Raw genomic sequence first — 23,762 nt, forward strand, 5'->3', positions numbered from 1 at the left:
CCCCGCCGCCCCGACCTCACAGCCCGTGTCTCCCCGCAGGAGTACCCGTCCTACGCCGGCTTCCCGCAGAGTCAGTACTCGCAGTATTACAGCTCGTCCTACAGCCCGTCCTACGTCCCCGCCGCCAGCATCTGCCCGTCCTCCCCACTCGCCACGTCCGCGTACGCACTCCAGGAGGCCGCCCACGCCAGCGCCAACCAGGGGTCCGAGTCGCTCACTGGTAGGTCCGGTCCCCATCATACCCCCACCCCCCGCCCGCTTCCGAGCCCCCCCCCATGGGTGTGTCTGAGCTCCTGGAGGAGGAGAAGGAGGAGGAGGAGGAGGAGGAAGAAGAGGAGGAGGAGGAGGAGGAGGAGGAGGAGGAGGAGGGAGGGGCCGGGCCCGGGTCCCTGCTATGGTGGAGCCACCTCCCTCCCGAGAGAGCTGAGTCCGGCCCCCGGACGTGCTTCGCTGGCCCTCGTGTGTGGCTGGTTGCCCCTGCATGGAAAGAGAAAGAGCTGCAGGTAGGTGCAAGAGAGAGTCTGGCCTCCTAACGCCCAGGTCTGCCTTCTCTGGAGAGAGCCTCGTGCTGGGGACCGGAGTGACAGCACAGAGGAGGGCGCTGCCCTTGCACCTGGCTGCCCGGGTTCAATTCCCCACACCCCATTGGCCTCCTGAACACTTCTGGGAGTGACGAGTGAGCACAGAGCCAGGAGGAATTCCTGAGCACTGCTAGGAACCAGGAACCAGAGAGAGAGAGAGAGAGAGAGAGAGAGAGAGGATCCAATTCAAGCTCAGTCAAGCAATGGAGGGCATTTTCAGGAGTGTTTTAGGTACAGGGCCTCCGGCTGGGGCTCCGAGGGGACGTTGCGGCTGGCTCCCCCTCTCTCCGGCTCTGCTCTGTTCTGGCGTCATGTCGCTCTGCAGCCCGCTCTTCTTCATGAGGCAGGGGTGGCTCCAGGGTCCCCTGGCACGGAGAGAGAGCTCTGCTCCGGACACTCCCCGTGGCGGCCTCAGGGGTTCACTCAGGTCTCCAGCCTGTCGAGAGCCGGTCTCCTGACCACAGCTGACTCTTGGTTGGGGTCCATCCCCCCAAAACTATACAGACTGAGAGGGGGAGGGAATTTCCCAAAGAAACCCAGAGCCTTGGAACAGAAGACAGAGAGAGACCAGGCCGGTAGGAAACTGATCCTGCCTCGATGACGCTAGGGTCCACGGCAGGAACTGTCTCCTGGCCCCGTGAACTGCATCCCTGCACTTAGCAGCCGGCAGCCTGTTCACTCCCTCTGCACACGCTTCTCTCTCAAGAGGTCTGGGCTCACCAGCAAGCGGGCAGCAGCTGCTTAGAACATCCAGATGTGAAGGAAGTAGCTTTGTGTTGGATCCTTTTCTTCTTTTCTGAAACCAACGGATATGCTGGGACTTTGTAGACGCTGAGTTAAGATGATAAGCTGTAGGGGCAGGTGCGATAGCACAGCGGGGAGGGCGTTTGCCTTGCAAGTAGCAGACCCAGGCTCAATCCCCAGCATCTCATATGGTTCCCCGAGCACTGCCAGGAGTAATTCCTGAGTGCAGTGCCAGGAGTAACCCCGGAGCAGCGCTGGGTGTGACTCAAGAAAAGACAAAACAAAAAATATTTGATGAGCTGTGAAGGTGGATGGACATATGCTTATTATATCTTCATTGATGGAGCAGCTAAAAAAAACAAGAGTGACACCTGAAACTTCCTAGCTCTAATGGTGCCATAGTACTTCAATTAAAACAAAAATTTTATGGGGGCTGGAGCAATAGCACAGCGGGTAGGGCATTTGCCTTGCACGCGGCCAACCCGGGTTCGAATCCCAGCATCCCATAGGGTCCCCTGAGCACCGCCAGGAGTAATTCCTGAGTGCAGAGCCAGGAGTAACCCCTGTGCATCGCCAGGTGTGACCCAAAAAGCAAAAAAAAAATTTTATGGAGATAAAAATAGTGGATATCTACCTCCTTAATTCCTGGGGTCTTGATGCCACTGCAGCTTCTCGCCCCTTTCTTTCCTACCCGAGTGAGAGTGAGTTACCCTTGGTGACAAATGGAGGCACCAGGGCCAGGCTTTTGCAGCTCAGCTTGGGAAAGAGCTTACGGCTTCTGCGAGGACTTTGGTCACTGTGATCTCATCACTGAGGATTTGACAAATGCGTCTTGCCTTTTAATCGTTTCCAAAGTGCTTGCTTGGCAGAGTAATGAATCAGACTTTGTCATAATCATGAATTATCTTTGACCATCCTGCTTTCTCAAATGTGGTCTCTCCACACTGAGAAAGTCAGAAACGCATGTGCACGTGCGCGAATGCACAGAGAGAGAGAGAGAGAGAGAGAGAGAGAGAGAGAGAGAGGGAGAGAGAGGGAGGGAGGGAAAGAGTGAGATGCTACGTCTCTCTATAAATATTACAGTGAACTGGATTCCAAAGAATTTGGGCTATGTGGGAAAACCTTCGCTCACCATCAGGGTCGAACATAAAGGCTCATTGTATCTCTTTGAAATTTGTCTTTATTGTTTCCCCCTGTTCTTCATTTATCCCTTGGTCCAGGGTTCAACAATAAGTGGTTGAGATGGTTTTTACTGCACGGTTAATAAGCTCACATAAAATCTAATGGCATAAATAATTGTCAGCTATAACTGAACCCTCTTGCCTCTTTTCCCCAGTGTGTGTTACAAAGGAAGGGCATATTAGCCTGCACGCACACACACCCATGCACTCTCTTAAAAAGTTCCCATAAAAACTCCACTTTTGAAATTATCCAGGATCTCCTTGAGTGGTTGGCTTCAAACTCCAGAGGCTCCCAAGGTTTATATGTTGCCAGCAGATCATGCTTACTCTCTCTCGCCTGCTGGATGCTCAGCCTGATGCTCTCTGCACTCAGCCCCAGGCCTCCGGTCTGGCTTTGACGAGCATTAGCAGTTAGATGAAACTGCAACAATTTGCAGCTAGTTATGGGACAACTTGCTGGTACCGAAGTCAAAATCTGAACAGCTGATGTTCCCCAAGGGGAAAGATCAGTGTGGTTGCTTATGGACGTTTTTCTCTTAAAATATTTAAGTACCACACACATATCTATAAAGAAGTTGTTATTTTTTTAATTTCTTAGATTAGTTCCCTGAGTCAGTCAATGGAGAATTCTTTTTAATTCTTTTCATCTCTCCGTAAAAGTTACTTGGAAAGCTCTTCTAGGTCATTTGGTGACATCTAATAATATTTTAAATGTAGGTCTTGGTTAGTCCAATTTTTCTGCTTCTAGGAATTAGTCTGACCAAGTCCTACCGAGGTACAAAGACTTAACTTATCAAGAATATTCACTGCAGGATTGCTGAGAGCAAAAGATTGGAAGCAACCTGAATCTCCAGTAGTGGAGGTCAGGTTCGTGGGGCGTTCACCAGTGCCACCTGTGACATCCATGAATAGTGGGTCAGGTAGGGGGACCCGAGTGATAGGACAGCAGGGAGGGCAGTTGCCTTGCATGCTGCCGACCCCAGTTTGATCCCTGACACTGCGTATGGTCAGTCTCCTGCACACTGCCAGGAGGAAGCCTGAAGCATCACTTGGTGGGCTTTCCTGTTCTCTGTATTTTTGTTTTTAAAAAAAAAAAAAAGAAAGAAGGAAAAAAGTCAGATGTACTGATATAGGATCTCTTTGAGCTGATGTGATGAGTTGCAGAAACATTCTGAGTTTTTTTGGGGGGGCGGTGAGAGGGGCCAGTGTAGCAGTGCTTAGGGGTTACTCCTGGATCAGTGTTTAGGGGTTATTCCTGGATCAGTGCTCAGGAATTACTCCTGGAAGTGCTCAGGGGACCATATAGGATTCTAGGAATCAAACCTGGGTCAGCTGCATGCAAGGCAAATGCCCTACCCCCTGTACTATCTCTCCTACCCACTCCTGGAGTTTTGAAAGTATGGTTTAATACCTTCTTTGCATAGTGACAATCTGGAAGAACACAGACGTGGTCGTTCACAAGTGGTCTTCTCTGACTAGCGTCATAGGAAAAGACAAGTGGCTTCAGAAAATCACTTGATCACGCAACAACAGCAGGATGGGGTATTTACTACGATAGGCATATTCTGGACCATCAGTCAAATCTTTTACCTATTAAAGGATTCGACTGGTGAAGAGCCGTGTCTCTGAAAGTATAGCACTAGATTAGAAATGGGTCACAAAGATTTCTGGAGAATCTCCAATTATTTGAACACTGAATAACTCACTTCTTAATACCTCTTGTGTACAGTTAAGTTTCTGGGGATAACTTAACCAGGCTAGAGAATGTCCTGATTGCGGATCAGATCTGAATTCTGGTTGTGGCCACAAAAGGATCTCCAGAATCAGTGATCTGAGTAGAGTGTCCCGGCCTGCCCAGTGTGTGGGCACCCTCCATGCTGTGCTGATGAAAATGGGAGGGAAAGGGATATTTCTTCCCAGCTGGCACATCTACCCAGCAGGAGCAAATATTGGCATTTCTCACTCCCTGGTCCTTTAGCCAGCCCTCAGCCCATGAGTCACACCACTGCCTCTCCTGTTCCACAGGCCTTTCCGTTCAGAGTAAATTTTACCGGTCCCTTGACAGGTTCTTCAGCTCAAAGACTATAAATCGTGGGATTTCTCAATTTTCGTCATTGCATGAACTAATTCCTGTAACTGATTAGTTGAGCCTGACAATTCTGGTTTCTCTAGAGAAACTGAACACATCAAAGATCAAAGGGGTAAGCATCAAAGAGAAATAAAGAGGACTGTGAACGTAGTGAAAATTAAAGCACAACATATCAAAACTTATGGTGTGTTGCAAATGCAGATCTAAAAGGGACATTTACAACACTAAATGGCTATAGTGGTGAGGGGGAATATTTTCAAACTGACAATCTTGTCTTCCACATTAATAAACTAAAAAAGAAAGAGATAATTATGCCTGAAATAAGCAAAAGAGGAGTATACTGAGATCAGAATGGAATGCAATAAAATCTAAAAACACAAAAGCAATAGAAGAAAAGTACGTGAGACCAAAAAAAAAACTGTATCTTTAAGAAGATTAATAAAATTGATAAAAATCTATACAGGATATGTGGGTGGGGAATCCATAGTCATAAAAAAGATACAAATTATCAACATAATGTGAGATATTATATCATTATAGACCCTACAGATATTAAAAAGGATAATTTTAGAAACAACATAGGGCAACAACTTAAACGAAATATACAAATTACTTATAGGACAAAACTTTACAAAGTCTACTCAAGAATAAAGATGGCCTAAATAGGGCCTGAATCTAATAAATAAATGTATTTTTAATTGAAACCTTTCAAAAAATTTTGCCTAAAGTCTCTGCTTAATTCTATCAGGAATTTAAGAAATATGAGCCTACATGAATTCTTCAAGAAAATTTAACAAGGCACACTCCTCAACAAACTCTGAGACTAACATTACCCTGATGTCAAAGCCAGACAAAAACATTACAAGAGGGCTGGAGAGATAGCACAGCGGGTAGGGCGTTTGCCTTGCACGCGGCCGACCCGGGTTCAAATCCCAGCATCCCATATGGTCCCCTGAGCACGGCCAGGGGTAATTCCTGAGTGCAGAGCCAGGAGTAACCCCTGTGCATCGCCAGGTGTGACCCAAAAAGAAAAAAAAAACATTACAAGAAAACTGCAGACCAACATCCTTCATAAAGATATAAAATTTCTTAAAAAAAAAACAAACAGCAAATTAAGTTCAACAATATATTAAATAAGAAGTAAGGTTTATCCAAATTTTTGAAAAAGCAATGTTGATTTAAAATTCTTTTAATCAATGTAATTTTTCAAATTAATTATCCTCTGGAAACCAAAATAAAAAGGACATCATCTCAATAGATACAAGAAAATAATTTGACAAAGTTGTATTTATTTCTGATCTTTTTTTTAAAAAAAACACACATTTCAAACTAGTAGCAAGGAAGTTTCTGTCAGAAAAGTCTTACTGGGTATTTGGTGCCCCCAGAATTCTTATGTTGATGCTTTAATTTCCAGTGGATTCATGATGGCATTTGGAGGCTGGTGTTGGGAGGAAGTAATTAAGTCATGAAGGTGGAGCCTCTTTGTCACCCTATAGAGAGATACATGAGAATTATTCTCTCACACACACTCTCTCTCTGTCTCTCTCTCTCTTTTTCTTTCTCTCTCTTTTTATTTTGTTTTGTTTTTGTTTTTGGGTCACACCCGGTGGTGCACAGGGGTTCCTCCTGGCTCTGCACTCAGGAATTACTCCTAGCGGTGCTCGGGGGACCATATGGAATGCTGGGAATTGAACCTGGGTCAGCTGCGTGCAAGGCAAATGCCTTCCCCGCTGTGCTATCACTCCAGCCCCTCTCTCTCGCTTTCTCTCTTTCTTCTCCTCACCTCCCTCTTCTTTTCTCTCCTTTTCCTTTTTCCTATTTTCCTTCCCATCTTAGCCTCCCCCTCTATTTCCCTCAACCTTTGCATATAACTCACCACCACCACCCCGACTCCAGCTTGTGCCCATACAGTAAAGTGCTGTCCATCTTCCATCCAGAAATCAGTCTCTTACCAAGAATCAAATTAGCCAGCCTCTTGACCTTTGACTTCCAGCCTCTAGAACTGTGAACCTTAAAAGTGTCTCGTGTCATCCAGCTGCTCTGTGATATTTTTGATATAATGGCCCAACTGGTTAAAACAAGATGACTACTAAAATCCTATAGAAGATAAATATATCCACTCAAGCCAGTTCTATTTAGTGTTGTACAAGAGACTCTAGCCAGTGGAATAAGGCAAGAAAAAATTTGATGACACCATATTGAGAAAAGAGAGCAAAAACGTAATGCGGTAACAAGTAAAGTGAGTTGTGCATTTATTTAAAACATATGATTACACCCCAATGTGTTTAGAAATGTGCAGGTGAAAATATAAAAATCAAGTGCATCTCTAGCTACTAACTATATGCAATAAGAGTTTAATATTTTATGCCATTTACAGTTGCATCCCCCGAAGAGTGAAATACTTGGTGTAGCCTGACTAAAAATATGGAAGATTGGTGCACTCAAAGCTACGAGACACTGCTAAGAGGAGTTAAAGAAGACTTTAGTCAGTGGGAGACATGCCCTGTTCACAGACCAGAAGATTTAATATTGTCAGGAGTCACTTCACCATAAATCAATTTATAAATTTAACACAATCTCTGTCAGCAACCGGGCCTTTCTGTAGCAATTGGCCAGCATCTGTAAGTTTTGTTCACTGCCTGTTCCTCATCTTTTACAAGACAGCCTTTGCTAGATAGGCGGTTAGGGATCACTCATGTGTCTCCTGAAAAACGTCGGGGAGTTGGAGGCGGCCCGGCTGTCCAGACGACTCAAAATCACATCTTTTCTTATGTTCTTAGTCTGCTAAGAAGTTTCATAAATATTAAATAAACAAAGTTGTGTCCCTTGAGTTTTGGCGGGAAATAGTTCTTCCAGAGTGGGAAGAAAACTCAGTCTATTGCCAAGTATTTTTAGACAAAAGCATTTTCCCTCCCGTGATCCAAGAAGGGGGGGATTAGGGAAGGGGAGAGGGAGGCCCGAGGATGAGCTGGGAGCTGGACCAAGCGTCTGGAACCCGAGAAGGCAGGCTGGGATGTCCCGGAAGGGTCCAGGGGGCTTAGAGGCCTGTCACCCCAGGGATGAGGGAAGGCCCCAGATTCCAGCCCTGACTGCACCCGCCCTGTGCAGGCTCACGACAGGCCTCGTCAGCTCCCTGTCTCAGTTCCTTCATCAGACAGCGATTATACTAATGTCCAGTGGAAACCAAGTCCGTCTAACTTCCGTGCTTTATTTTGGGGGTGGCCCACACCCAGCCATGCAGTGACGTGGGTCTCCCAGAGGCAAAGTCTGTGTGCCAGACCACTGAACCATGTCTCCGGCCCCAAATATCTGTGCTGGCAAAACAACACAGTTTGGATGTGACTTTGAGACCCAAGTCCCAGGAGGGTGCTGGTCCTTCACGTAGGGGTCACGAGGGACCCCCACATCCCAGGGCTCCACCCAGTGGCTGGGAGCTGTCCAGTGCCTCCTGCCCCGCTGACCTTCAGGAGATGGAACATGTAAGATGAGGCAGAACTCAATTCAGGTCATATATGGAGCCGGGAAGATGGCTCCAAAGGCTGGCATGCATGGCTTACGTGCTGTAACCCTAGATTCAGTGCCCAGCACCCCATCATATGTTGAGCACTGCCCCCAGCACTCGGCATGGAGTACCCCTGAGCACTTTCATGTGTGCCCCTGACTCCCCCAAAGAAAAAAAAAAACAGATATTGACATCTCTCAGCCAGCCGTGTGCTGGATGCAGGAGCATCTCTAATCTCATTGAATTCTCAGGAAACACATCATTTTTCTTTTGTTTTGGGGCCACACCCAGCAATGCTTGGGGGTTACTCCTGACTTTGAACTCAGAAGTTACTCCAGAGGGTGCTTAGGGGGAACCTAGGGGGTGCCGGGAATCACACTCACTTGACCGTATGCAAGGTAGGTGCCCTCCCCACTATACTATCGCTCCAGCTCCAGCTCACATCTCTTCACAAGCAAAGCTTAAAGAACTTGCTTAAAGAAAATCAATTTTCGGCGCATATGCTGCCTGAGCCCATGTGTTGCTTGCTCCTATGTGGCCGAGCACATATGTCGCCTGCATTTCCCCTCTTGAGATGTGTACTTTCATGCATTCATGTCCAGTGCTAGGATGTGTGTAGGGGCTCTCTCCACCCTTGGAGAAGCCCGCATTCTCTCTTGAGTGCATTACTCTTACTATTCTCTCTTCCACTTATCCCTTCCTCCTTCCCTCAAAAAGCCTCTAAATAAAATCTGTTTACTTCAAAAAAAAATCAATTTTCAGTACCACAGAAGGCTCAGCTAGCACCAAACAGCTCAGCAAACCCACAGACAATGACTTTAATCACTACTGTGAGATACATGTTGTAACAAGCCATAGAAAGTAAATTATTGGGGCTGGAGCGATAGCACAGCGGGGAGGGCATTTGCCTTGCACGTGGCTGACTTGGGTTCAATTCCCAGCATCCCATATGGTCCCCCAAGCACCAGCAGGAGTAATTCCTGAGTGCAGAGCCAGGAGTCACCACTGTGCATCTCAGGGTGTGACCCAAAAAGCAAAAAAAAAGAAAGAAAGAAAAGAAAAGAAAGTAAATTATTTTGTGCCTGCTAGTGGGGCAGGCTTGGGGGTGGGGAGGGGGGTGGGGAACTGGGGACATTGGTGGAAGGGAGGTCACACAGGTGGTGGGATTGGTGTAGGAACATTGAATTCCTGAAACAACTGTGTTAGGATAAGTTTTGTAAACCACGATGTTGAATAATTTTTCTTTTTTAAAAAGGCCATTTTTCTTTTTTTTTTTTCCTTTTTGGGTCACACCTGGCAATGCACAGGGGTTACTCCTGCCTCTGCACTCAGGAATCATCACCGGCAGTGCTCAGAGGACCCTATGGGATGCTGGGAATCAAACCTGGGTCGGCTGCGTGCAAGGCAAACGCGCTCCCCGCTGTGCTATTGCTCCAGCCCCACGAGGGCCAATTTTCAAGGGACACGATGATTGCTTTTCCTGAAAGGAAGCTGTTGTCCAGATAAACTGGGGGCTACTATGGCAGATGTCCCCAAGCCTTACCGAGTAGGAGACATAAACAAAACTCAAGGGCTCTTTTGCTGTCATTACACGCTGTAATTATGTTTTCGGTGTCCCCCCCTTCCCTGCTCAGGAGCCCCCTTTTCTAAGCCCCCCAACCCCCCGCTGATGAACACCCGATAGATCAGTGACCACCAGCACTGGCGTGCTCTAGAGACGCATCCTTCCACCCCTCCATTATCCAGGCCGGCTCCTGCCCTGCCCCTAGAACCAAGGACGCAGACTTGCGGGTTTCAACCCCTCTATGTCTGCAGACTGGCACGGGTTCAAGCACAGGAAGTCGGTGGATGTCCACTGCGCTCGAACTTTGCCAGACGCCCTCAGTCGCAGTCCCGTCTCCTCGCTGGAGTCCAGGCGCTCTTCAGGGGTCTTAGTTGGGTGAAGGAACAGCCGTGAGGGGTGTCCAAGGGCTGGGATGGTGACCTTCCAGGGTCCCGGCCTTCCTGCTGCCTTGGACTAACCCCCACCGCTTGACCGGGTGGTCCTGGTGCAGATTTTCCCAGAAGGACACGCTCGGCAAAGCTCCTCATGCGTCTGTCCGTCTGTCCTTCCTGCCCCAGGTGAATTCAACACACACAACGGGCCTTCCACGCCGGCGAAAGAAGGCGACACAGACAGGCCACACCGGGCCTCCGACGGGAAGCTGCGAGGCCGGGCCAAGCGCGGCAGTGACCCCTCCCCGGCGGGGGACAATGAGATCGAGGTAACTCCCGCCACCCCTAGGAATGACACGCAGCTCCAAGTGCCGGGGGTCCTAGCCCCTGAGGGTATCAGACGGAGCCCTGCGGGATCTTGATTGGGGTGGGTGCTGGGGGATGCTCAGGAAAATCTGGACTTCTAGAAGTTTCTGATTCAGTAGGTCCAGGGTGGGTTGTGAAGATTTGTGTTTCTCACAAGCTTCCGGCTGATGGCTTTCGGATCACAACTCAGAGAGCCTCAGGGGCAGGGTACCCCCACGGCTGGGTAGAAGTGGCTCTTCACCCAGGCTAATGAGCCAGAACCTTCTGGGATGGTGTCTACACTGCAGGTGCCAAGCTCCGACCCAGACTCTTCAGGTCCATTCCAGGGGCAAGGGTAGAATTGTAAAATTCTAAAATTCCCTCCCCTGGATTCTAATACAGCCTCAATAGTCTCTCCCTATAGGGGGAAGGCGGGGGGGTGTGGGGGGCCGTGCAGGGAAGTGCGCTATCTGCCTCGTTTGAATTTGCCTTAGGTCTGAAATTCTGAGTCTGGGGCCAGAGAGATAGTACAGTGGTTAGTGTACTTTCCTTGTCTGCAGCCAGCCTGGTTCTATCAGCCCCCCTACTGGACCCCAAAGCACCACCAGGAGTGGGCCCTGAGCACGGAGCTAGGAGTAAGCCCTGAGTTTAGCCGTGTGAGGCCCCCAAACCAAAAATTAAAATAAAACACAAAATAATTCTCATGTCCGCGAATGGCTTTGCCACCCCCCGGGTCCATTGGCCTTTGTCCTTCTGGATGCCACCTTGTTCTCAGCTCGAAAGCTTGGGCACCCAGAGTCATGCCCAGCCCTGGCCCCGCTGGGTGCCACGGACCCCTCCCGTTCCCCCTTTCATCTGAGGTTTCGCATGCTTAAAGGACGAAGAAAACCCTTCAAAGGCCTGTCATTCATCCCATTCACACCGGAAGACTGAATTTTAGTATAGGTGTGAACAGTGAGTACCGGTTTAAAGATTTCACTTCACTTGTGTTATTTTTAATTAAGGAATTTGATGTTCTCCCATTACTACTTACTAGTTTTAAATATTGGCCGTGGTATCCATTTTAATACCTGCTTTGCGTTTTCACACTTGCTCCACTGGGACATGTAAACTCTGACTTGTCAAATTTTATGCTGTGTGAAATACTACTTCACGTATTTAAAAAAAAAAAATGAATAAATAAAGGCATGAGAGATGCCAGCGTGTCGAAGCAGCCCTCAGCCTCCAGAGGGTTTCCACTCAAGAAGGAGCCTGAGGAGGCGTCCCCACCCCCAACACCCATGACACAGACAAGGAAGTCATCTTTTGTTTCTAAAAAATAGTGATCGGGCCAGAATGATAGCACAGCAGGGGGCGTTTGCCTTGCATGCGGCTGACCCGAGTTCAATTCCCAGCATCCCATAGGGTCCCCTCAGCACTGCCAGGAGTGATTCCTGAGTGCAGAGCCAGGAGTAACCCCTGAGCATCACCGAGTGTGACCCCCCCCAAAAGAAGAAAGAAAGCAGCCCCTCGTATCAAAAAGATAAATATAAATTTATATAAAATTTGGGGGACAGGGAAGAGGTAGTTGGGCCATACCCGGTGGTGCTCAGAACTTATTCCTGGTTCTGGGCTCAGGGAAGCACATGAGGTGCTGGGTATTGAACTGGAGTCAGCCGTGTGCAAGGCAAATGCCCAGCCCCCTGTACTATCTGCAGCCCCTAAAACGTACTTTTTTTAAAAAATGTAGGGGCACTGCTATTTATTAAAATGTACTTTTAAAGAATAAATAATATCCATCTGAAAGGTTTGAATCACGGAGAACAATGAAAAAGAAAGGCAGGGAGTGGGGGTGGGTAGTTAAAGAGTTAGGACTGAAAATGTATTTACATTGAACAGTATAATGAAAAAAATTAGAAAAGATCATATCTGGGTAAATTCTTGCAGAATTTGAGTATGTATATATTAAAAACTACTAGAGATGGGGGCAGAGGGGAAGACCATTTGCAATGGACTGAAGATGAGTGAAACATCAACTTCTGATCCATCACGCTGGATTCTGAGGGATTTTCTCAAAGATTTATAGACCGTTATATTTCCCGTTGGAACTGTGTATGCAGAGGAACTAGGAAGAGGAGTACTTTCCACATGCCCTTTCAGAAAAAGCAACTTAAGGATGCACTCAAGGAAAACCATGGAGAAAACCCAGAGGGAGAGAGAGAGAGTGAGAGAGAGAGAGAGAGAGAGAGAGAGAGATTAGGGACTTAGGGACCCAGGAAAGAGTGGATGTGGCCCCAAAAATCCAGTGAACGGAGACCTGAGGGAGCAACCAGACTGTGAAACAGAGCTAAGATGACCTTGTCCACTGTGGAGCAGAATGGACATCCTCAGGACAGATGCTGGGGCTGACAGTGATTCTAAGAGAGGACTGTTATTGCAGACCAGAGAGAAGAAAGCGATTGGTAAACTCCAGCCAAAATAGTAAACCTTTCTGGGCCAGTGTGATAGTACAGTGGGGAGGGCACTTGCCTTGCATGCAGCCACCCCAAGTTTGATTCCCAGCATCTCATATGGTCCACCAAGCACTGCCAGGAGTAATTCCTGAGTGCAGAGCCAGGAGTAACCCCTGAGCATCACCAGGAGTGCCCGCCCCCTTCCTCCACCAAAAAACAAACAACCTTTATACTAGACAGGCCTGATCTCTATAGGAACCAAAACCTTGTGTCGCTTTTGGTATGCTGAATAGTAGAAAAGAAGAATATGATCTCGGGGCCGGAGCAATAGCACAGCGGGTAAGGTGTTTGCCTTGCATGTGGCCAACCTGGATTCAATCCCCGGCATCCCATATGGTCTCCCCAGCACCGCCAGGAGTAATTCCTGAGTGCATGAGCCAGGAGTAACCCCTGTGCATCGCCGGGTGTGACCCAAAAAATAAGAAGAATATGACCTTAAGATTAGGGATTATAGCCTCCATGTGTCTCTGGAATTAGGACAGAAGCAGAAAGTGAAATTCTAGCCCATGACTTGGCCCTGCAGTGAATAATGATCATGAGAAAATGTAAATGCTCCTTGCAGATTACCAACTCTCTTACTTCTGTTTTTGCTTTCTTTGGGGGCCTCTTCCGGTAGTGCTCAGGGTTGACTCCTGGCCCCGTGCTGTGGGGTCACGCCCGGCAGTGCCGAGGGGACCATATGCAGTGCCGGGAATCCAGCCTCGTCAGCTGCATGCAGGACAAGTACCTTACCTTCTCGATCTTCTCTCCAGGTTACCAGCTTTTAAAATCAACATACAGTGTATCTCACTGTGGTTCAATAAAAAAAAAATAAATTAAATCAGCATGCAGACAGAGCACTGAAGTGTAATTATATTCCCAGATGCACAAACCAGATGATCCACATTGATAATGGAAAAGTGAGGTTAGAACAGAGTAGTTTGGAAAAGACAGGAATAAGGGAAGAGGTTAAGGACACGGGCACCCTACCTTCCAAATTGGGGTTACTGTTTTTTGTTTCTTGATTTTTTTTGCATTTTTTGGGTCACACCCAGCAATGCTCAGGGGTTACTCCTGGCTCTGCACTCAGGAATTACTCCTGGCGGGGCTGGGGGACCATATGGGATGCTGGGGATCGAACCCGGGTCAGCCGAGTGCAAGGCAAATGCCCTCCCCGCTGTGCTTTCGCTCCAGCCCCTGGGGGTTACCGTTTTACCCGCGGTGCAGTGGTCAAAGCTAATGGAATTGAAAACAGAGAGGTTCAGATATCTGAAAAATACAAAGTTCTGGAAAAACAGGAAGTTTACTGTGACTGAAACCCAAATCTTTTTGACTGCTCAGTCCAAAATATTGTCTCAAGTTGACAAAGTAGTAGTACCTAAAAGTAGAAGTCTGTCATTTAGCGTCAGGGAAGCAATCACCCAGAATTGTTAGAAAGAGAAGTGGCTGATGGGGAAAGGACCGTATTTTATTTCGTCCGATGAATGGCATGATTTGTATGCCATTGTTGGCTCAGATGCCTCCTCCTTGAGGCTTTCATACGGAAGGCTTCTTGGTTCTGACACCTGTTGGGCTGCTAGGCGCCCCAGACATTGGCTATCAGACAGCTGAAGTGGGGTGGGGTCCCAGGACACCTCGTGAGTCGCATATTTTATGACTGAAGGGTAATGTTTTCAAGACTTTCTTCTCCTCCTGGAAACGTGGGTCGTGCAGACATTCACCGAATGCCAATGAGCTGATTTGTCTCCGTTCTCTCGCTCTTTCATCACAGCGTGTGTTCGTGTGGGACTTGGATGAGACCATAATTATTTTTCACTCCTTACTCACGGGGACATTTGCATCCAGATATGGGAAGGTAAGGAACTATTTTTTTTTCTCTTTCTCTTTTTTTTTTTTCCTCCCTCGCCTACATCAAAATCCATCCGGCTAGTCATGGTGGGGACAGTGATGAGGGACTTCGCCAACAAAAGCTGCCCTTTTGGATCAGCCTTGGGCCTGAGAACTCCTCTGGAATTTTCCCTTGACATGTGAAAAGTTAATTAGCCATTGCCTGCTATTGTCTCTCTGGCCTTCGCTTCCAACTCACGGACTGCTGGCCGTCCCTCGTCACAGAGTCTCCGCCCATCTCTCTCCTCAGAGGGTAGAAAGTGCTGCCGCCAAAACTCGTAATCCTAGCTTTAAAAAAAAAACTAGGTAAAGTGCTTCTCTTAGCCCCTGTTGTTTATCTTAGTATCTCCGGCAGATGAGTGTAATGTTCGTCCCTTTTTCTGAGACAGAGGGGAGGAGGCGTTTCTTAAGTTCCAACGTGGGTCTTTGCGACTAAAACCTTTGCCAATGGTTTGGCAGGGTTTTATTTGCAAAGGCGGGCAGGGGTGGGGCAGGGGGATGGGGTCAAGGGGGAGGGAAATTGTAGATTTAAGGTTCTCGATGAATCTATCAGCTGGTGGGTGGTGAGGGGAAGAAGTGTTGGAACTGTGGCAACAACCCAAATAGGAATCTCGTTGCTTGGGGGAGTTCTGTGTGTGTGTTTTTTTTGTCTTTTCTTTTTTTTGGGGGGTCACACCCAGCGATGCTCAGGAGTTACTCCTGGAATTACTCCTGGCATTGCTTGGCGGACTATATGGGGTGCCGGGGATTGAACCGGGGTGCAAGGCAAACCGCCCTACCTGCTGTACTATCGCTCCAGCCCCTTTGTTTGTTTTTTTCCTGTGGGGCCACACCCTGCAATGCTCAGGTCTTACTCCTGACTCTGTGCTCAGGGATCACTCCAGGCTCGTGGGATCAACTGGGGGTACCTGGGATTGAACCCGGGTCCACTTTGTGCAAGGCAAAACAACTTCTCTGCCATACTTATTGCCCAAGGCCCCAAGGCCCCACTGCTAAAACCCAAAGACCTGTGACTTTCCAGCAAAGCACAGAGCGGGTATCAGGCATCAGCCGTGTTTTCAGGAGGGTGTGTGTTGGGGGGGGCAGGTCAGGGTTGGGCAGGGATATTAGGACAGGTGAGTTCCTGGCTCCTTGGAGGGAAGCCCCCAGCCGTCCAAGCCAGCGGGAGGAGCCATAACCCGAGTTTCTTCCGCGCCTGGAAAATATTTCTGTTTCTGTTTCTGTTTAGAGAGCAGCACTGTGACTTGACATCACCTCATCGCTTTCCCAGCTGCTCGTGTTTTCCTACAGGGGATCTAACAAGCTGGGTGTGTAATTAGCAAGATAGATTTATCGTCTCGCCATTAGGGTGGAAAGGATATAAAAATGGTGTTGGTGGTGCAGAAATCTCTTCCTGCTCTGGAATGCCGTTAATATGTCTAGCAGTGCCCACGATAATCCCGCCTGGCCGGGTGGACGGTGCACGGACTGAGCCAGGAGCTGCTGCAAGAGCCCGGGGGTCGTGGGGGCCGTGCAGAAAGCCGGGCGGTCCTGGAGGGGCTCGGTCGTGAGTTCCCCGTCTACCCAGATTTGGGGGTTATCTGACTTGTCCTGGAAAGCTACATTTTCTCAGAGATACTCGTTCCCTTCTGTGCTCTCCAGAGATCGTTTGTGCTCGGTTGACTGTTCCTTGCAGTGATCGGGGCCCTGTGGGTTGGGTCGGGCTTTGTGATGGGGGCGTGGTGGACCAGCCTCCAGAAACTGAGCTCAGGGTGACTCCAGGGAAAGGGCTGAGCCCAGAGCTCCTTCCTGGGCCCCCTGACACCTGCTCCTGCCTTTCCCCTCCCCAGCCCTACCGTCGAGTCCAGCCTCCCTCCCCCACAGTGTGGTCCCCCATTCAGGCAGCTGGCTGCCGCCGGGTTCTTTGCAGGACCCCTTTACAGTTGGGTTATCCTGAACCATAGGTCAGTCCGATGAGAAACTGTCCGTGGCTTTCCTGTGGGTGACCGCTCACCCCAGCCTCCAAGGCCCTTGGTGAGCGGCTCCGGCCCCTCTCTTCCCGAGATGCTGTGTCTCCCCTGGTCCGACAGGCCCCCTTGGGTCCCGGCTGAGTTTCTCTAAAAAGCAGAGCCTGAGAGAAGGATTAAGTACCATGGGTATTTCAGAGGGTGATCTTGGGAATCGCCGGGTCAGGATGGGGACGTTGGACAGGGACAGGAAAAAACCAAATATAAACTGAGTCATAGCTGCTGAGAAACCTGGGGCTAAGTCCCACCAGGGACCCCAAGATAATAGAATACACCACAGAGTGTCCCAATCAAGGAAGGAGGGTGCTGGGTTGTTTACTTAAAGGAGCACATCTATAAGGGCTCCCCCAAGGGTATTATCTCCTGCTCTCTTGCCGTACCCCCTTCCAAAAGCTTTCAGGCATGAAATCGTAGAAGATCGATCGGGTGATATTAGTAGAAAGCCTAGACATAAATAGGAATAGTAAGAGCTGAAGCAATGAGAGGGGCATACTACAAGTGTCTGCTGATTTCTAGAATGTTCTAGAAAGTTCTCTGGAATCTTGGGGAAGGAGGGGTCATACCCAGATGCTCAGGAGTTGGTTATTCCTGCCCTGCACTCAGGAATTAGTCCTGGCAGTGCTCAGGGCACCATATGGGATGCTGGAGATTGAACCTTGATCATACCCAGTCAGCTCTCTAGAACTCGGTCACTGTGTGCAAGGCAGGCGCCCTACCCACTGTACTATCTCTCCAGCCCCTAGAAAGTTCTCTAGGTTTACTCTTATATTCATTTAAAAGTAGCTTCCTCCACCAATACTTTCCGAGCCACTTCTCTCCATATTATGCTCTTATTATCTGCCTTCGAGACTTCGAGACTAGTATGTGGCACGAGGACAGGGTCCAGAACATATTTGCTCGGTTCAGACACAGTGCTCAGGTCCGGAGAGCTCAGAGATATTTCTGGCAAACCTGCACCAAGACAATCCGCTCGAATGTCTCTGCATGCAGACGGGCCCTTTGACTTTCCTTTTAGTCATTGTTTTGCACCCAGTGCAGAGAACAGTGCCCCTACTCAGTCGACATCAAATAAATATTTGTGGAAGGAAGCGGGGAAAGTATCAAAACAAGAGATTTAGGGGCCAGAGCGATATTACGACGGGTAGGGTATTTGTCTTGCACACGGCCAACCTGGGTTTGATCCTCAGCATCCTATATGGTTCCCCGAGCACCACCAGGAGTAACGCCTGAGCACTGCCAGGTGTGACCCAAAAAGAGAAAAAGAGAAGAAAAGAAAAGGAAAGAAATTTCTCACAGGTGGTCACCAGCCAAATTCAACCTGCAGACATTTTTGTTCTAGGGTATCTAAAAATGTGCATCTAAAGCCAGTATTTCTCCATCAGGAGAATTTAGGGAGGGGAGCCATAAGAAGGCAGGGTGCTTGCCTTGCACGTGGCTGACCCATGTTCAACTCCCGGCCCCCCATATGGTCCCCCGAGCCTCCTGGGAGTAGTCTCTGAGTGCAGAGCCAGGAGTAAGCACCCAGCACTGCCCGATCTGGCCCCAACACATGAAAATAAAATCATAAAAATAAAGAGAAATTTAAACCTCTTGATTTTTAAATGTACAAACCAAGACCATCTACATTTTGCACTTCTTCAAAAACTTAGAAATCTGGCAATGGTGTATTCCCCCGTGGCATGAGCAGTGCAGGCTATAAAACAGCTGCCACCTTTTGGGGGGCCGGGGAGGAGGGGCCTACTCCCAGCCGCCAGCCTGTTTTAACACTGCCCTAGCCCCACTGGCGTCTGAGTTTCAATGTCCACCCTAGAATTACGGAGCCCAGGGTGGCCAGTACCGGAAGGGCCTGGGACACCTATGGCTGGCTCATGCCTGGTCAGCTCTCTAATCCGCGAGGAAGAACTGGGAGCCAGAGGAAGTGGAGTCATCTGGGGGGCACCTCTGGCTCAAGCTCACCTGCCTCCCCTGATGTCCAGAGAAGACTGAAGGGAGGTGCTCTTGGAGGGCCCGCATCTTCTACACCATTTTTTTTTTTTTTTTTTTTTGCTTTTTTGGGTCACACCCAGCGATGCTCAGGAGTTCCTCCTAGCTCTGCACTCAGGAATTACTCCTGGCGCTGCTCGGGGGGACCCTATGGGACGCTGGGAATTGAACCTGGGTCGGCTGTGTGCAAGGCAAATGCCCTACCCGCTGTACTATCGCTCCGGTTCCTTCTGCACCATCTTTACTTCTCTTCTAGAATGTTCTAGTCCTTCCTCCAGTTCTCCGTCAGGTCAGGAATGAGTACATCTTATTTAAGACCAACTGCCAATGTAAAAGAGACCCCTCCCCGCCCCCCCCCCGGTGACCGGGGCTGCAACACGGTTATGTCTGTCCCCTGCTTATCCACGCTCAGCTCCACAGGTAGGAGAGACCCCCTAAGTTTGATTCTCAGAAATCACTTCTGGCGGTGCTCGGGGGACCCTCTAGGATGCTGGGAATCCAACCCAGCTCAGCACTTGCTAGGCAGGCACCCTCCCCGCTGTACCCTTGCCCCAGCCCTCCTTGGTTTTTCTTTGTTTGGGGGTCTCCCAAGCAGTGCTCAGGAGTCTCAGGGCCACTCCCACAATTCTCAGCCTATGGTTCAGAGCGAGGACCCGAGGGCACAGTGCTCCCCAGGCCCCGCTCTGCGGAGATCGTACAGGCCCCCCCAGCAGTGCTCAGGACGGCATCCACGGATGCTCAGGGGGCCACACCGGGAATCAACCGGGCTCGGCTACATACAAGGCGTGCACATTCCCCCTCCTCCCCGTATTAGCCCTCCAGCCTCCAGATGGGGCCTTTAAACTTGGCCCCCAAGTGAGTCTGTGAGGTGAGATGTCGGCCATGGACTCCCCTGGCGGGCCGGGCTGGTGGCACTGGCCAACCCACCAGACTCTGGGTAGGCCTAGGAGAGGCAGGGGGCAGAGACCCGTCCGGAACTGTCCCTGCAGGGCCTGAATGATAGGACAGCAGGGTGCTAGCCGGGCACCCTTGGGCTCCCTGAGCACCACCAGGAGCAATTCCTGAGCCCGAAGCTAAGAGTCCCCCTCGAGCACTGCCAGGGGTGACCCAGCGCCAGACAAACCTCCCCTTCAGCATTGCCCCCCTGCCCGAGACCAGGCCTCCGCTTCCGGGCCCGTGTCCTACGCCGCCTCTTGGCTCCAGAATCCGGTGCCCCGTCTGCTATCATCCGGGGTCCATCCAAGCCCGGGGCCGGACCCCCAGCCTGGCCCGCCCTCCCTGCTCTGCACACTGAGAAGAAACCAAAAACCCTGGTTTTATGACGGAGCCGTTAAAAACTATTTGTAGAAGTTGCTATGGTTCAGCTCCAAAGCTCCTTCCCCCGAGAACCATTAGCGAGTGGGGAGGGGGCGGCCGTCCCGGGCCTCGCTGCCCCCCCCCTCGCCGCACGAGGCCAGGCTGACTCGCTTCTGCCCCTCCGCCTTCTAGAGCCTTCTATCCTTGGACAAACACAAGCCAAAGTGCTTCGGGACATCTGTTTATTTTATTTCTTTAATGAGAAAACCTTCCCATCTCTCCGGGCTCAGCTGTGTTTATTTACCTTGTGGCAGCCCCGAGCGGGCGGCGGGGGCCGGGAGGTGGCCAGGCCTTGGGCCCAGCCCTCTCGACGGCCCCGGCTCTAAACCGGAGTCAGCCGGCCCAAGGAAAACAGAGTCCTTGGAACTCTATAAAATAGATTTTCAAAATAAATACTGCCTAATTCACTCGGTAGATGTGGATTAAGTCAAGATGAATACAATTTGGAAAGGATTTTCTGAGGAAGTCGGAGATTTCTTTCCCCCACTGGGGGTTAAACCTTGTATTTAAATCTTCCCCCCACCCAAACTCCAGCTCTCAATTCAGTTAAGTAAAAGTTATTTAGTCTCAGGGGCTAATAAAGAAATGATGACTTTGATTGGCCTTCCTGAGCAATGATTATTTGCTTTGTGGGACCGAGGCCTGCTGACTTTGCCACTCGCTTCCTGCCAAGGTGGGGCGGATACGGGGGAACTGTGTGCAGTGTTTGGGGTGGGGGGGAGGTGAAGGGCAACTGTGTGCAGTGTTTGGGAGGGTGTGAAGGGGAACTGTGTGCAGTGTTTGGGGGGGGAGGTGAAGGGGAACTGTGTGCAATATTTGGGGGGTGAAGGGGAACTGTGTGCAGTGTTTGAGGGGAGGTGAAGGAGAACTGTGTGCAAGATTTGGGGGGTGAAGGGGAACTGTGTGCAATATTTGGGGGGTGAAGGGGAACTGTGTGCAGTGTTTGGGCAGGTGAAGAGGAACTGTGTGCAGTATTTGGGGGAGGTAAAGAGGAACTGTGTGCAGTGTTTGGGCAGGTGAAGAGGAACTGTGTGCAGTATTTGGGGGGAGGTAAAGGGAAACTGCAGTGTTTGGGCAGGTGAAGGGGAACTGTGTGCAGTATTTTGGGGGGAGGGAGATAAAGGGGAACTATGTGCAGTATTTGTGGGGAGAGATGAAGGGGAACTATGCAGTGTTTGGGGGGTGGAGGGGAACTGTGTGCAGTATTTGGGGGGAGATGAAGGGGAACTATATGCAGTATTTGAAGGGGAGGTGAAGGGGAACTGTGTGTAGTATTTGGTGGGAGGTGAAGGACTGTGTGCAGTGTTTGGGGAGAGGTGAAGGGGAACTGTGCAGTGTTTGGGAGGTGGAGGGGAACTGTGTGCAATATTTGGGGGGAGGTGAAGGGGAACTATATGCAGTATTGGGGGGAGATAAAGGAGAACTATATGCAGTGTTGGGGGGAGGTGAAGGGGAACTGTGTGTCGTGTTTGGGGGAAGGTGAAGGGGAACTGTGTGCAGTGTTTGGAGTGGAGGGAGGTAAAGGGGAACTATGTGCAATGTTTGGGGAGAGGTTAAGGGGAACTGTGTGCAGTGTTGAGGGAGGTTAAGGGGAACTGTGTGCAGTGTTTGGTGGGAGATGAAGAACTGTGTGCAGTGTTTGGGAGGTAGAGGGGAACTGTGTGCAGTATTTGGGGGGAGATGAAGGGGAACTATACAGTATTTTGGGGGAGATGAAGGGGAACTATATGCAGTATTGAGGGGAGGTGAAGGGGAACTGTGTGCGATGTTTGGGGTGGGGGTGGTGAAGGGGGTACAGATGCTTTGAAGGATGTCCTGGAGGTGAATGACAGTTGGAGGACCCGAGGTTGGTTGCATCTCTTTGTAGATTTAATCGCCCATAATCGAGTTTCTCTGGGCTTCTCTGGGCCCAGAGCCCCGCAGCCCAGCGCCTCGGCCGCCTTCGAGAGACATTAAGGGATTATTTCCAGCATCACAAGTATCTTCGCCGCGGTGCGGCTGTCAGCGAAGTGCTCATTAACCGAGCCTTCCTTTGAAGCCGGGCTCTCTGCGGCTTGAGGAGGGACCGTTCCCTACGTCTGACTCTGCCGAGAGCTTCCCAGCGAGTTAAGTCTCCCGAGCACGCCCCGTTTCCGCCCACAAACTGAACAAATGCTGCTTCCCCGGGCCGCCTTTGCCAACTTTTTATCCTCCCCCCACCCCGCTTCTCTTGACCACCCACCACCCCAGCAAATTCCGAAGGGCATCAGCCAAGGGGGGGGGAGGGACAGGGGGGAGGGGGGAGAGGGGATGAGGGATTTAAATCTCCCGATGCAAAAGTGATACCAAATAGCTGGTGGGGCCGGAGTGAGACGCCCTTTTGTCTCCTGTAAATATGGGGGTCTCGGCTCACGGTGAGCAGTGGCAGCGGGGGAGGGGGGCGAGGCTCCCGGGGGACCTCCAGAATGGGAGCAATTTCCCTTGACACCTAACTAGCAGCCCGTGTCCCCCGAGCCACACCTGCACGCTTTGTGCTCCTGATTTCCCAACAATGGGGTTTCAGGCTGGGCCATCCCCGGGGCTGGAATGTGCTGTGACGGGGGTGTCACCCTACCGAGGAAGAATGCGCAGTGGGGGAGGGGCCCTGTGAGAGGGGAGAGGACGCTCCCGGCATAGCTGCTTCCCATCCTTCCTCCATCATTCCGCCCCCCACGGGCCTGGTTCGATACATGCATATGAGGTCTCGGAGTCTCTCAGGAAATGTCCACTCATGGGTGGACAGTGGGCCGTGGGTGACCGTGCAAGGGACGAGCTTTCAGCTGTGAATGAGGCAGAGTGCTGACACCTGCTTCAGAGGGGGTGAACCCCCGAACACGCTGTCAAAGGCAGCGGACGTACACGCTCCCGTCACGTGGTGCCACTCATGGAGCAGGCCCAGGGGCTGGAGCGATAGCACAGCAGGGAGGGCGTTTGCCTGGCACGCCGCTGACCCGGGTTCGATCCCCAACATCCCATAGGGTCCCCTGAGCACCACCAGGAGTAATTCCTGAGTGCAGAGCCAGGAGTAACCCCTGAGCATCACTGGGTATGACCCAAAAAAGGAAAAGAAGGAAGGGAGGGAGGGAGGGACGGAGGGAGGGACGGAGGGAGGGACGGAGGGAAAGAATGAAAATCAGGGTTTGTTTGGTTTTGGGAATTCCCTCCATGCCTTGATTGGGTGACAGGGAAATAGTGGCCTTGTGAAATGCCTTTGTTGTCACCTCGATTTCTGGGGGAGGGTGTGGAGAATTGGGCCTCGTTCTTCTCGAAGTACCTGGTCAGGTTCTCCAGTGAAGCCCTCAGTGTTGGAGATCTTGGTGGTTTCTGGAGTTTGGTCCTGTTTCTTTTTTTTGGGGGGGGGGGTCACACCCAGCAATGCACAGGGGTTACTCCTGGCTCTGCACTCAGGAATTACTCCTGGCGGTCCTCAGGGGACCCTATGGGATGCTGGGACTCGAACCCGGGTCGGCCGCGTGCAAGGCAAATGCCCTACCCGCTGTGCTATCGCTCCAGGGGGTTGGCCCTGTTTCTTAAGCACGAGTTGTTTCTTTCCAAATTTTCAACTGTGCCGTCCAGGGTGAGTTTGGGTCGTTGGTGGTTTTAAAGGACTGATCCGTGTCATTCATTATCTAACACGTGTGACGAGCCCAAAATGGGAAAATAT

The 23,762-nt window shown here is 50.4% G+C and overlaps 1 protein-coding gene across 3 annotated transcripts in view; it reads left to right on the plus strand.

Moving 5' to 3' along the window:
• EYA2 (EYA transcriptional coactivator and phosphatase 2) overlaps positions 1–23,762 on the plus strand; it is a 208,295-nt gene that overhangs the window by 138,397 nt on the left and 46,136 nt on the right. For all 3 annotated transcript variants that reach the window (XM_055140851.1, XM_055140852.1, XM_055140853.1), the window contains 3 exons: positions 40–220; positions 10,219–10,361; positions 14,620–14,703. In XM_055140851.1, the coding sequence (XP_054996826.1) occupies positions 40–220; positions 10,219–10,361; positions 14,620–14,703 (408 nt within the window). The remainder of the gene's footprint in view (positions 1–39; positions 221–10,218; positions 10,362–14,619; positions 14,704–23,762) is intronic.

Source organism: Sorex araneus, chromosome 5 (assembly GCF_027595985.1).
Source record: "Sorex araneus isolate mSorAra2 chromosome 5, mSorAra2.pri, whole genome shotgun sequence".
Lineage (NCBI taxonomy): Eukaryota > Metazoa > Chordata > Mammalia > Eulipotyphla > Soricidae > Sorex > Sorex araneus.